This window comes from Rhodofomes roseus, assembly GCF_022264815.1.
Source record: "Rhodofomes roseus strain CIRM-BRFM 1785 chromosome Unknown C8Q71scaffold_5, whole genome shotgun sequence".
In the NCBI taxonomy this organism is placed as follows: Eukaryota; Fungi; Basidiomycota; class Agaricomycetes; order Polyporales; family Fomitopsidaceae; genus Rhodofomes; species Rhodofomes roseus.
The window spans coordinates 1530245-1542885 of NW_025952961.1; the positions used below are offsets into that span (position 1 = coordinate 1530245).

General features: G+C 58.0%; 3 protein-coding genes across 3 annotated transcripts; 2 read left to right on the forward strand and 1 right to left on the reverse strand.

Annotated features, from left to right (window-relative positions):
• Positions 1-23: 23 nt before the first annotated feature.
• Positions 24-2860, reverse strand: C8Q71DRAFT_746380 (uncharacterized protein). Its single transcript, XM_047923064.1, has 8 exons — positions 2489-2860; positions 2343-2436; positions 2093-2269; positions 1898-2033; positions 928-1847; positions 752-876; positions 548-700; positions 24-488 (listed from the first exon to the last, which is right to left on the reverse strand). Exons 1-8 carry the CDS (start codon positions 2686-2688, stop codon positions 266-268), a joined length of 2028 nt encoding a protein of 675 aa, XP_047781865.1. The 5' UTR covers positions 2689-2860; the 3' UTR covers positions 24-265.
• A 148-nt stretch (positions 2861-3008) lies between these two features.
• C8Q71DRAFT_746382 (cysteine proteinase) lies at positions 3009-7700 on the forward strand. Its single transcript, XM_047923065.1, has 8 exons — positions 3009-3651; positions 3701-4384; positions 4432-4505; positions 4559-4977; positions 5035-5148; positions 5199-5282; positions 5337-6692; positions 6748-7700. Exons 1-8 carry the CDS (start codon positions 3092-3094, stop codon positions 7468-7470), a joined length of 4014 nt encoding a protein of 1337 aa, XP_047781866.1. The 5' UTR covers positions 3009-3091; the 3' UTR covers positions 7471-7700.
• A 777-nt stretch (positions 7701-8477) lies between these two features.
• On the forward strand, positions 8478-11164 carry C8Q71DRAFT_746388 (dihydroxyacetone kinase). Its single transcript, XM_047923066.1, has 11 exons — positions 8478-8652; positions 8718-8816; positions 8873-8962; positions 9018-9035; positions 9082-9163; positions 9225-9242; positions 9302-9448; positions 9512-9980; positions 10034-10397; positions 10453-10570; positions 10629-11164. The coding sequence occupies exons 1-11, from the start codon at positions 8640-8642 to the stop codon at positions 11002-11004; spliced, it is 1794 nt and encodes a 597-aa protein (XP_047781867.1). The 5' UTR covers positions 8478-8639; the 3' UTR covers positions 11005-11164.
• The last annotated feature ends 1477 nt before the right edge of the window (positions 11165-12641 follow it).

Genomic DNA, 12641 nt, shown 5'->3' on the forward strand with positions numbered 1-12641 from the left:
GCGCCTCGCCATCACCCGTCACAAATTCTGAATCCACGTGATGACATATCGAACTTCCGGCGCTAAACCGCAAGACGAGTCACGACGCAAGTTGGGGACCATCATTTTGAATGATACAAGTACTGACGCGGGTCAGTACAAGTTGAAGAGGAACATCTCGCGAGAAATGTAACTAATTTAATTCCGCCTTGCGGACGGACGTAAGAGCGTCGATTGTCTCCGATGATGCGTCGTCCAATGTGGTGCAACCGCGAAATGCAATAATCTATAACTCGACTAACAAACCTCGGCCATCGTCTTGTTCAACAAAACTGCGGACAACCGCTGCTACCTCGTTATCGACATCCGTGAGGTTGCTCTCCTTCCGCGCAATCTCCATATAAACCTGAGCTTGGTCGGGCTGATCAATGATCTCTAGTCGGCGTTTGGCGACGTGCCAATGTTGAGGATTCTGTCCCCGAGAGAACACCTCAGATACGTCGTGATCACTATTAGTCATGTTAAAACATGATTCATGGATGAGTAGTGTGTACGTCTTGTTACGCACGATTGGAACATCTGCTTCGCATGATACAGCTGCTCGGAATTCTTAGGCAGCGGGCGAGATGAGGAAACGGTGTATCCGTTCACCGCCAGTACGTGAGCGCTTTGCGGCTGCAGTATGTTCGTCGCTGACGGCAACATCGACTTCTCACTGGCCCTGGGCAATATAGTCAATGCGCGCATCGGCCGTGATGATCGGAAAACTGACGCTTTGGTTTGCTGACGGTTTGACTCTTCCCGCAGATAATCTACCATCTTCATGCTTCGCGGTATGAGCTCCGATGGTTCATGACCTTCGACATCGGACAAAAAGACAACTGTCAGACCATCGCTCTAGGCATCATCAATGCCTTTGTTTCCAGCAGACTTAGCGAGCGCGCGCACCGTGAATTGCCAGACACGTCGTCTACGGGTAACGAGAAGGTCAGCGGAATTGGCTAGATGGATCGTACTTGGCCGTAGTGTTGGTGCAGGAGATACCGGTGGAGATTTCTCCGCCACGTCAACATCGAGGGATTTGTGCATGACTGAAAATGCTGGTGAGATCGCTTGAGCGTCGTCGCGATCGGCGGGAACCTCTTGATTTGGTGCTTCAACTTCATCTGCTTTCGGACTCTCTTCGTCAGGTTTCTCCTCTTCTTCCGCCGGTAATCCTGCGATGGACAGATTCGGTGAGAGGTGTTGTGGGGTGTAGAGGGCCTCTTGCAGAGATTCCCGATCTACGTCTATAGACTTGCGCTGCTCCGGAACGTCCAGATGTCCATCACGTACTTCAATCTCGAAGGTCTCGCTAGAACCAGACTCCGCTGTAGATGCGCTCTCGCTCGTTTGAGGATCTGCTGGCGAAGGCGGTACATCGGGCGCCTTCGTCGCCGTTCCCTTTCCGAACGTGAGGTAACCAGGCCATCCCCACTTCAGCTGACGCGGATCCATGGCACGAGTCACACTTGACATCGTCACAAAGCTGGACAGGGCAGCTGATTCGACCGATTTCTGAGTCACTTGGGCGACAATGCTTGGGTCGAGGCCGCGCGACGTGATGCTCGCAGGCGCAACTGCCGAATCTCTTGTGGCTTGCTCGACTGGGGGATCCGGAGGGGCTACGGGTTGTGCGACGACAGCTGGTGGGATACGCGAAATGACGTGACGAAGAAGTGAGGGGGGTAGTTGACGGGAAGTTAGGGTCGTCGGGGGTATAACGTATGGGGGTTCGAGTACGAACACAGACATTTCATCCAGCAGAACCTTCGCAAAGTCATCGACAATAGGTACGAGGGAGGGTGCCATCGGGTGAAGACTAGAGCCTGAATACGCCCATCAGCGACGCACAGAGGTCACATAGAAGCCGGCATACCGAGGTCGGCAGAAAAGTCAGTATGCTGCTCGATATCCCATCTCCACGCCCAAACCGTGAAGAACCGTTCGAGTTGAAGCTCTAACGCCTGTTGACCTAGGCTGGTTAGGATGGAGGTGAAGGAACCATGAATCAACTGAGCAATTAGGCAGCAACGTATGAACAAGTGTGACTTCACAAAGAAGGGGGTCATACCTTGAAATCATCGTAACCACGCATGATATGGGAGCGAAGTGCTACGTCATGTACAGAAGAATCGTGGCATTCGTATATCTGCTCTTGAGCAGGCGATTCGCCGCTCTTCGCTTTCTCCTTCGCCTTTCCTTTCCTTTTGGAAGGAGCAGACCGAGGGGTTTTGGCGAGTTCTATGCACTAATGGATATCTGCAGGTTCAGTAACTGCGATGTAACATAGCCGCACGTCGTCGAGCGATGCCCATACTCACTGCGTGGATCCAGTAGTCAGGCTCGGTTTCAATCGTGATCATTCGCCGAGTCTGCGAGTGCACGTTCTCGCACGCCTGTTCTGAATTGAACATGCTGTGTACAAGTCTTACGAATGTGAGTCATTGCAACGGCATCGGATGCTTACTCTGAGAAGTTGACTAGGGCCTTCGCAAGCCCGACTTGTCTGAGCATTCGGTCGCGTGAGACGGCTCGCTCCCGAGCGGTATAGAAGAGTATTTGAGCCTGCTCCTCTGCATCCTCATCGTCCGGTGAAGTGAGCGACGCGGGTCGAAGACTTGTGTTATATATCGTGAGGTAGAGCAAGCCAGGCGGAATTCTGCTCATACCACAGCCGAGAGCGTGATTGACTTCACTGAGGCAAGAGCTTGACAAAGCAGGGGCCTAATACGGCCTCCGATGCACAGCAGGAGGGCTCTTTGAGCGTAGGATCACTGGTAGCGAGCCTGAGAGTCGGTCCGGAGTGAGGTGGGTGAATGTCAAGGCCAAGTCGAGGGGTACAGTAATGACTGTTAACGGCGAGGACTGGGGCATAGTGACATTGAATGGTCACCTGACGTCGCACTTATGCACTGATAATCAACGATAAATGACCCATTGAAAGCCTGCTTAGTAAGGCCTTGAAGTCGCGTAGAGCGGCCACGCGTCCGTGTTTGAAACGCTCTACACGGTGCTCTTGACGGGACCGGCTTCACTCGCTTTCTTTTCTATCCGCGTCCATTATAGTGCTATGCTCACTCCCCCATCTCCTTCTTCCTCTCCTTCCCTGAGCCCCAAAGACACCGTCAACACTCGCAAAAGACAACGTTCCCAATCGATGCAGTCTGAGCCCTCTTCATCCTCCCCAAAGCGGGCCGTCTCCGAAGACCCTTCGCAGGATAACGTGCGGGCGTCCCAGTCGCAAGGGGTCTCATCACTTTCCATCCAAGACTCAGACGTTGATGCGTACATGGCGGAACAAGGAGAGGACCCGTCTACGAATATCCTTGGGCCTTCGAATACGATGGCCACATCTTCGCCAGAGGAGAGGCTGAGCTCGGTGGGGTCTCTCATCCAAGCACCTATGCGTGTCGGTGATACGTGGCACGTCGTCTCGAGCTCATGGTATCGGCGATGGCGGAAAGCCATGGCGAAGGAGGTCGACAAGGAAGGTCCGGTCGACGAAAAAGACCTCGGTCCAGTCGACAATACCGATATTGTAGTGGCTGGAGGAGAGATTATTAACCAAATACTGAGTGCAGACGATTATGTCTTCGTTCCGGAACAAGTATGGACGTGGTTCACCGAGTGGTAAGTGTCAGCTCGACACAATCACTGCTGCAGTGCTAACTTCCCGCAGGTATGGCCAAGCTCGGTACGAGCTACCCCGTAAAGTCATAGGGCGGGGTGATCAGTCGGAACCCACCCTCGAACTCCATCCGCCACGGCTCAAGGTGCATGTCCTCACGAGCAATGCTGTTCCAGGCGTTAGTATGCCACCGCACTTCGTGGCTGTCTCAGTCAAAGACACAACCGAGGACCTTTGGGAAAAACTCGCATCGTCTGTAGCCCCTGGCGATTCACGTCACCTTCGGATCTGGAGACTACCGGAGGGCGATTCGTCTTGGGATCAACTATCTTGCAGTCCGGAGCAGCTGAAGCAACGCGGCGGGACGATGCTCAGTCGTACTCAATCAACGGTAGAGGAAGAGCTCATAGAGGCGGGGGATTCGTTCGTCGTAGAATTCAAGGAAGACGAGAAGTGGATTGTCGATGCGAAGGAAGTCCCCGCCCAACCTGGTGGCGCATCGACCTCGAACTCCCAATCAACTGTGACACAAATCACACCGAAGCTTTTCGGTGCGGAAGCCGACTTCTTTGACCTGATTCAGGCGAGAACTTCCCCGACAAGTGTGAGCAACGTCGCATCGTCTCCTGCGAAGGCGTTTCTATCGAATGCGTCAAATAGGATCGGCTCCTCTGCTGTCGCCACACGATCCAAAGGTGGGGGATCGGAACCAGGTACCCTCGGGTTGGGAAACATGTAAGCGCAGATACATCCGATACTAGCCCCGCTCACCACTTCTTCAGGGGCAATACATGCTTCATGAACTCCGCGCTACAATGCTTGGTACACACCAAGGAACTCGCGGACTACTTCCTCAGTGGGTCGCAGCAGTATTATCGGCCAACCTGAGATTTATTGATGCTTGTCCAGCCGGTGTCTTCGAGGAGGAGCTTAACCCTGATAACCCTCTCGGCATGGGCGGCGCTATCGCACAAGCTTTTGGTGCATTATTGCAGCGCATCTGGACGCCGGGTTCCGGCAGCACATCCTACTCGCCTCGAGAATTCAAGCAAGTGTTGTCACGCTTCGCTCCCCAGTTCAGTGGCTATCAGCAGCACGATTCACAAGAATTGGTCGCGTTTCTCCTTGACGGGCTGCACGAGGATCTGAACCGAGTGTTGAAGAAGCCGTATGTGGAGAAGCCCGACTGGGAAGGTGGGGGAGACAAGGAGTTGGTCCAGCTTGCAAACGAGTCGTGGCAAGGCTACATGAAACGGAACGACAGCGTCATCGTCGATCTCTTCCAGGGACAGTATCAAAGCACGCTCGTCTGCCCAGAATGCTCCAAGGTACAGTACAGTCCGTACTGATGTGTCCTACAGCCGTACTCAGGCGACCAAATGCAGGTCTCGATAACCTTTGATCCGTTCATGTACCTCACGCTTCCCTTGCCAATCCAGAAGAAATGGCGGCACAATGTCTATTACATACCGTGGGATGTGACGAAACCCCACGTGAAGGTGTGTAACGAGTGTGAGTTTCGCTTTTCTGCCTCTTAACGCTCGGACAGGTTCCTATAGAGATCAACCGGGATGCATCGTTCAAAGAGCTACGGCAGCTGCTGGGACGGTGGATGGAAGCCAACCCAGACAATGTATGTGTATCTTGTCATAGGCGTGAAGGCGTGAATGTACTAACGGCAGGATAGCTGTTGACGCTGGAAGTATTCAGTCATCGATTCTACAAGAACCTGGACGACACCGTCCTGGTGGGAGACATGGCCGACAACGATATCATAGTCTGCTTCGAACTTCCTTGTCATGCTCAACAGAGCAGGACGTACAAGCCCAGTCCTGAGGACCCCTTCATTCTTCCCGTCGTTCTGTGCGACACGAACACGCCTAAGCGGTCGTTCGGCCGCAGCCAGAACCTCTTCGGGTATCCCTTCGTCGTTGTTATCACGCATCAGCAGGCGATCGACCCGGACGCTATGTACGACGCCGTCGCCGATCGCTTGCAGCGGTGGACGGAGAACGTCCGCGACCTCTTCACTTGGGAGGCGGGCTCTCCGTCGTCCATGGAGCCCGTTCAGATCCCTATCGCGGGTATGCCAGCTGCAGACTCGCTTACGGAGATCATCCCAAACGGCGACGTGATCACTGTCCACGAGACGGCACCGGAGGAGGGCGACATCACTGACGAGAAGGGCACTATGGTCCAGGACGACGAGAACATGGACGTCGAACTCGATGGCGAACCACGCAAGATTGGGTTCAAGCGCAACATCTTCAAACTCTATGTCCAGGCTGGGAACGAGAAGTTTGGCACGGGCATCAGTCACAATTCTAGCCAGGGCTTCGATTCGTTCGAGCAGCGCATGGAGATAGCGAAGAATATGTCGGGCGAGGATTCGACTCCCGAGCTCTTGCAGGAGGGTGACGCCTTCTTCTGCGAACTTGACGAGAACATGAAGGATTACTACTTCGGTGGCGACCGCCTGAAGTTCGAACATACGAAGTGGAGCAGCTGGACGGAGTTCGTGCATCCGGAGTACACTGCGGGTCGGGAAGCGGCTGCTGCCAAGAAGACCCGCGGGATCTCGTTGCAAGACTGTCTGGATGAGTTCACGAAGGAGGAGCAGCTTGGCGAGGACGACCTGTGGTACTGCCCGCGGTGTAAGAAGCACCAGCAGGCGACGAAGCGGTTCGATCTGTGGAAGGTGCCAGATGTTCTTGTCGTACATTTGAAGCGCTTCAGCAACAGCCGGACACTTCGAGACAAGATCGACGTCCTTGTTGACTTCCCTGTGGAGGGCCTGGACATCTCAAGCATGGTCGGCGAGCGCCAGGTCGCTGAGCGCCTGAAAGAGCAGGGTGTGGACATCACACAGCTTGACTTGGGCGACACCGAAGAACCGCTGGTGTATGATCTCTACGCTGTTGACGAGCACATGGGTGGCTTGGGCGGCGGACATTACCGTGCGTACGCGTACAACCACGTCACCGACAAGTGGTACCACTTCGACGATTCATATGTCACCCCTGCCCACGCTGACGCTTCTGTGGTATGTGTCTTCGCTTGTATATGGTGATGATAGGTGATCTGACGCCGCCGTGCAGAACGCCAACGCCTACCTCCTCTTCTATCGCAGACGGACAAGTCGACCTATTGGCGGCAAGAGTCACGAGAAGATCGAGGCCGCTCGACAAAAAGCCGCGGAGCTGCCTCAGCTTGAAGAGGACAGCGTCGTTCAGCTGCCCACACCTCCGTCGGAATCCAACCAGCTAGACGCTCTTCCTGCGCAGAGAGATTCAAAGCTCCCGTTTTTCACGGCATTGTCCCTTGTGGCGGACTCCTACAACAACGGCTGGCCGACACCCCAGTCAAACGCACGCTCGTCCCCCGCTTCGTCCCCGCCTCCGCTCGATGACGGCGAGCCGCCGTCGTTCGATGACGCTCAGTACGACGACCTCGTGCAGACCCCGCTCGACCCGCTCGCACTGGCTACACATCAGTTCGAGTTCCCCGATCCGTCGTCGTCGTCCAGGAACTCGCCCACGTCGTCTAACGAGGCGGAGCCCGATCCGGACCTGGACGGCAAAGACCCTTTAGAAGGGTGGTCGGGCGGTGATCTTGCGAGTCAATTCGGCGAGACTCGAACGATCTCCATATCGTTCGACGAGTCCGACGACGATGTGCCAGCAAGGGGGCCGAGGGTGAAGGGGGTGAATCGCGGCTTGCAGACGATGCTTGGCAGCCAGATGTCTGTGTCGGATGACGAGACGGATCCGTCTGCCGCCGTCGGAGAGGCGAGCAGCGCCATGTCGGATATTGACACGTAGGTATGAACCGGACGATGCTGTCGGTAGCTGTCGTGCCGCAGCAACGGGCGTTGCACACGCACGCACGGGTAGATTGGCAGAGGACTCTATGACTCACGACCATGATCGACAACACCTATACTAGTATTGCATGTATGATAGACCAGATGCGTGTATTAAGCTACGACGTCAAACGCTTTGAACAATGCACTAAATTAGGATGCCCGGTCCAGGCGTTCTGACTGACCTCCGTTCGCGACATTGGACGTACGTGCAGTACGTACGAACTCAAAGGCCTCGGTCGAACCCATCTCCACTGCGACCTATGTTTACCTGTGGACGAACTGGACTACGAGTTATTGCCACTGCTCTGGATGGACCTGGCCACTGCTGGAGACACCCACAGATTGCGACGATGTCTGCAATGTAGACGGTTGTTGAGCAAAAATAGCGCAGAGGGCCTACGGGCGGCTCCAGCCCTCTATTTCCATCTCATTCCGCTCGTACAGACTGCAATCTGGGCGATTGGCCTTCGAGATACGGCGATGTGCCTCTGCACGCGCGCGGACCGTGACGCGCCAAAGGGTGCGGTGCTCGAAGTACTGTACATGTTTGCAGTGATTATTCTTGGAAACATATGGAGATTGCCCCTGCAGCTGCTGTCGTGTCTGTCACGGCATTGCTATTCATTGCATCATGTTCGGTGGTACACGCGTTCTACTCATGATGAACGAGATCAGAAAGGTGGGCCGTTCACCAGTTATGCGCTGGAGCTCGTCGTCCAGATGATGCTCTTCGGGATACGCAGGTACAACCTTCTCCACGAAATCCTGCCAATGTCATTCCGCCTGGGCACTGCCCATCCCATGCTGTCAATACTACATACCAGACATATACACAAGTCTACAGTTTGCAAGACCTGAGGCCTGAGGGCGTACGGATGCAGGAGGGGTCGAGGGACGTCCGGATGGCCGGGGCGCATGAGAGGGGCGCGGCGGGTCTGGTGCCTCGGGACACCGCGACGTCGCGGTCACAAGCCTATCTTCTCGTCTCACGAAGTAGCTGCTTAGGGGCCGGCGGGACGCGCCGTGGTCTGTGCTGGTATATAACGGCCCGTCGGTGAGCGCAGGACGACACAACATCCACTCTCCACCACTACAGCCAACTGGTCTCTGCACGGTCGCCCGGTCATGTCTGTACAATGTGCGTATCCGCATGCCCGCTCACGGTGTCTACGGTGACTTATGCGGCGATGTACCACGGTGCAGCGAAACACTTTCTGAACGCCCCCGAGAACCTCGTCGTAGAGTCGCTGCAGGGCCTCTGCGCCCTCAACCCGCAGATCGCACTCGACGTCGCGGATAAAGGTGAACGTGCCCGCCCTCGCCCTGTCGCCGTCGACTGACTTGAGACCCCTGCGCAGTGGTGTATGTGGCGAAGCAGGACCGCTCGAAGGTCGCGCTGATCTGCGGAGGCGGGTCGGGGCACGAGCCTGCCCACGCAGGCTATGTCGGTGCGCACCGCGTCTGTCTCTCGCGCGACGATGTCATGCTAATGGCCGGGTGCAGGCGACGGGATGCTGACCGGTGCGTCCTCCGTCCTGTGTCCCGCGCGCTACTCACCTCTTCACAGCTGCCGCGTGCGGTACCGTCTTCGCCTCACCCAACACAAGCCAGGTCCGCAGGGCCATCGACCTCGTCGAGAACGAGCAGGGGTGCGTCGTGCTTCTGCCGTCCGGTCTTCGCCGCGCTCAATCACGCCCTCGTCCTTCGCAGAACCGTCATCATTGTCAAGTAAGGTTTCCATTCAAGGTGCGAGGCATCGCACGAAGCTGACGAGTGCGGCCGTGCAGGAACTACACCGGCGATATCCTCAACTTCGGTCTCGCCAAGGAACAGTACGCCGCGCAGCACCCAGAAAAGTCGGACAAGGTCAAGTTCGTGATCGTCGGTGACGACGTCGCAGTAGGCAAGACCCAGGGCAAGATCGTCGGCCGCAGGTACGTCGCGCCTCTTCCCACTCCAAGGAGACTCTGAGTCCCACCCCGCTTCGCCTATCGCAGAGGCCTCGCGGGCACCTGCCTCGTCTACAAGATCGCCGGGGCCCTCGCAAAGCGCGGGGGGAGCCTCGACGAGGTGTACGCCATCGCGGAGTACGTCGCCGCACACGTCGGGACGATCGGCGTCGGGCTCGAGCACTGCCACGTCCCGGGCACGGCCGCGGGCGACTCGCACCTCGCGCCGTCCGAGATCGAAATCGGGATGGGCATCCACAACGAGCCGGGCAACCGCCGCCTCGCGCCGGTCCCGCCCCTCGCGGACCTCGTCCCCCAGCTCCTCGACCTCCTCACGAGCACGACCGACCCCGAGCGCAGCTTCGTGCCGTTCAAGGGGAAGGACCGCGTCGTGCTGTTGGTGAACAACCTGGGGGGGACGAGCGAGCTCGAGCTGCCCGGTGTGGTGAGGGAGACGAGGGCCGCGTTGGACAAGCAGGGCTTTGTGATCGAGCGGGTGCTTGCGGGAACGTTCATGGTGCGTGTTGCGTGTCTTGCGGATCCGCGGCCCCTGAGCTCGCGATGATACAGACCAGTCTGAACATGCCCGGCTTCTCCATCACACTCTTGCTCCTCCCCGACGGCTCGGACTCGTCTGCACCATCCGCGGAGTCGCTCCTCTCCCTGCTTGACGAAAAGCCCGACGTCCCAGGCTGGAAGTGGGCTTCCGCGGCGGCGCCCGCTCCGCCCGCCGAGCAGATCAAGCAGACGGCGGGAACGCGCCCGGCAGGCGTCTCTCAGAGCACAAAGCTGCGCGTAGAGGATGCGAAGGCGTTCGACGCGGCAGTGCGGAGGGCATGCAAGGCGATCATAGAGGCGGAGCCGGAAATCACCAGGATGGACAGTATCGCAGGTGACGGTGACTGCGGGCTGACACTGAAGGACGGTGCGAACGGTGCGTGGATTGTGCGGGGTGGTGCGCGGAGGAAGCTGACAGCGTGGGCGTGCAGGCGTGCTCAAGGCCCTGGAGAGCGGCCAGATCACGGGCGAGGACGTCGTCGGATCTGTCATCGCGGTATCGAAGGTGGCAGAGGAGCAGATGGGCGGAACGAGCGGAGCGCTCTACTCGTGAGTTCTACGAGCAGGGTGATCATGCATCTCTCCGGGCACTCACGATCGTGCCTAGGATATTCTTCTCCGCGCTTGCGCAGGGCCTGCAGACGCACCACAGCGGCGCGAGCACGCTGAGCCCTGTTTTGTGGTCGGCCGCGCTCTCGTCCGCGCTGACGAAGCTCTACACGTATACGCGCGCGCGGCCGCCGTCGCGCACGCTCGTGGACCCGCTGGACGCGTTCGTGAACGCGCTGGCGTCGTCGCGGGGCGCGGACCTGACGGGCGCGGTGGACAAGGCGGGGGCAGCGGCGCTGCAGACGCGGAATCTGGAGGCGAAGGCGGGGCGGAGCGCGTATGTCGAGGGCGACAGGCTGAAGAAGGAGCACATCGCGGACCCGGGAGCGTGGGGTGTGAAGACCATCCTCGAGGGCTTCGTCGCGAGTGCGTGAGCGCGTCGCGATAGCGGCGAAGAGCGGGATCGAGGCATGGGCCAGTGGAGAAGCTCTGTGATATCGTGTATTTCTAGGCGGCGCGCGGCGTTGTGTAAAATATGGGCGTGCCAAGTGTTTGGACATACTTATGTAGCGAATGAAATTTGTCGAAACATAATGGTTGTCAGCGCGCAATGCAAGCGCAGACAGATGCTCCGTACCACGTCTCGGACATTGTCAAGAGGTGTCGTACCGGGAGGCTCAACGGCGCCACAGGGGCGCGAGAGTGATCACATTGCTATAGTAGGCTATGGCTGATCGAGAGAAGGTTGTCGATTGAGTCGGGACGTTGCGTTGATCTGGATCTGGCACCCTCTCCGCGCCCTTCTCCGCTTCGTACGGACACGCCCTCAGCCAATCGCCGGCCATGCTGGGGTACACCGTCCTGCACGCGGAGTCAACGCAAACTTCGATGTCAGGTTGGGAAACCCGTAGTCCATGGTTGGACGACGTGTAACCGCGCCGCCGTCCACGTCCGATAGACGAATAGTGCCCGCGAACAGATCGTCCTGTACGAAGCCGCCCCGCTGCGCATCCCAGGGGGTAAATTTCGTGATGGGCCCCCGCATGGGGCCCCACATCGCGCGACGCTAGACAGGAAATGGCGGGGCGGGCCATCGATGCACTGGCAGGCGTGGCTGCGAAGAAGGCGTGAGCCGTCAGAATCGCACGGCGCTGGGCAGGATCATGGAACCTCGAGCACCGTGGGGCGCGGGGATCGGGGCCTGTCGCGCGAGTAGGTAAACGGCGACGTGGGGGATCAGATGGACGCGCGTGCACCACTCTCAGACGCACAGCAGGCGTGGGAGGCGGCGGGAGTGTGTTGCCTCAAGGGCTCAGAGGGGGCGCAAGAGGATGTCATTCAACGGGGGAGTGCTGGCTGGGAGCGAGGATCTGTATCTGGCGGTGGAGGATGGCCGCTTCTGCTTCTGGCTGTGCGAAGGCAGCCACCGTCTTCGTTCCCCGCATAGGCGCCACTGCGGGGAAGAATCACATGCATTTGTCTTCGATCCTTCCCTCCGTCCCACTCCCGCAGAGTTTAATTTCTGGACTCTGTCTGAGTCGAAACTCTGTGGCCCTGACAGCTCTCACCGTCCGACGCGGGCAGTGCACCCGTGCGCGAGAACACACCGGGAACCCCGTGGGCTGCCCCGGATCTTCCGCTGCCAGAATATTTGCAGACGAAACCGCGGACAGCGGGAGGAGCTTACGCGCATGGAAGGAAACAGGCACAGTGCAGCCGCGATCGCGAGGCGGGTGCAGTGTGCGCGAGCCGGCGGGCGAACAAACCGTTCAAGCGAGACGAGAGGCTCCGTGCCGCCGTGTGTAAATCGAATGATCGCGTTCGCTCCCTTTGATGAAAGACAGGTGAGCAACCTCTGAGTTGTCCGGCGTGTGCGGGCGCTGGGAGAGGCGGTCAGGTGGCGTACACGGCCAGTCTGAAGATGCTGGGGAATGGAGGCGGTACCGGGAGCCAATCACAGGAGGGCGCACGCGGTCCCAATACGGAAGGCGCCCGGATCTCGGGGCGGACCTTCGATCGGACCGGCGGCTCGATCGAAGCGCGTCCGACGAAGCGACCTCGGAGCGTACCC

Excerpts from the sequence above, each read along its gene's own strand:
- C8Q71DRAFT_746380 (XM_047923064.1), bottom strand. The coding sequence starts at position 2,688 with ATGAGCAGAATTCCGCCTGGCTTGCTCTACCTCACGATATATAACACA. Across the intron at positions 2,270-2,342 it reads CTGACTACTGGATCCACGCA|TGCATAGAACTCGCCAAAAC; the intron begins GTGAGTATGGGC and ends GATATCCATTAG. Across the intron at positions 701-751 it reads AACCGTCAGCAAACCAAAGC|GGCCAGTGAGAAGTCGATGT; the intron begins GTCAGTTTTCCG and ends TATATTGCCCAG.
- C8Q71DRAFT_746382 (XM_047923065.1), top strand. The coding sequence starts at position 3,092 with ATGCTCACTCCCCCATCTCCTTCTTCCTCTCCTTCCCTGAGCCCCAAA. Across the intron at positions 5,149-5,198 it reads TGACGAAACCCCACGTGAAG|GTTCCTATAGAGATCAACCG; the intron begins GTGTGTAACGAG and ends ACGCTCGGACAG. Across the intron at positions 5,283-5,336 it reads TGGAAGCCAACCCAGACAAT|CTGTTGACGCTGGAAGTATT; the intron begins GTATGTGTATCT and ends ACGGCAGGATAG.
- C8Q71DRAFT_746388 (XM_047923066.1), top strand. Across the intron at positions 8,817-8,872 it reads ACTCGACGTCGCGGATAAAG|TGGTGTATGTGGCGAAGCAG; the intron begins GTGAACGTGCCC and ends ACCCCTGCGCAG. Across the intron at positions 9,981-10,033 it reads TGCTTGCGGGAACGTTCATG|ACCAGTCTGAACATGCCCGG; the intron begins GTGCGTGTTGCG and ends GCGATGATACAG.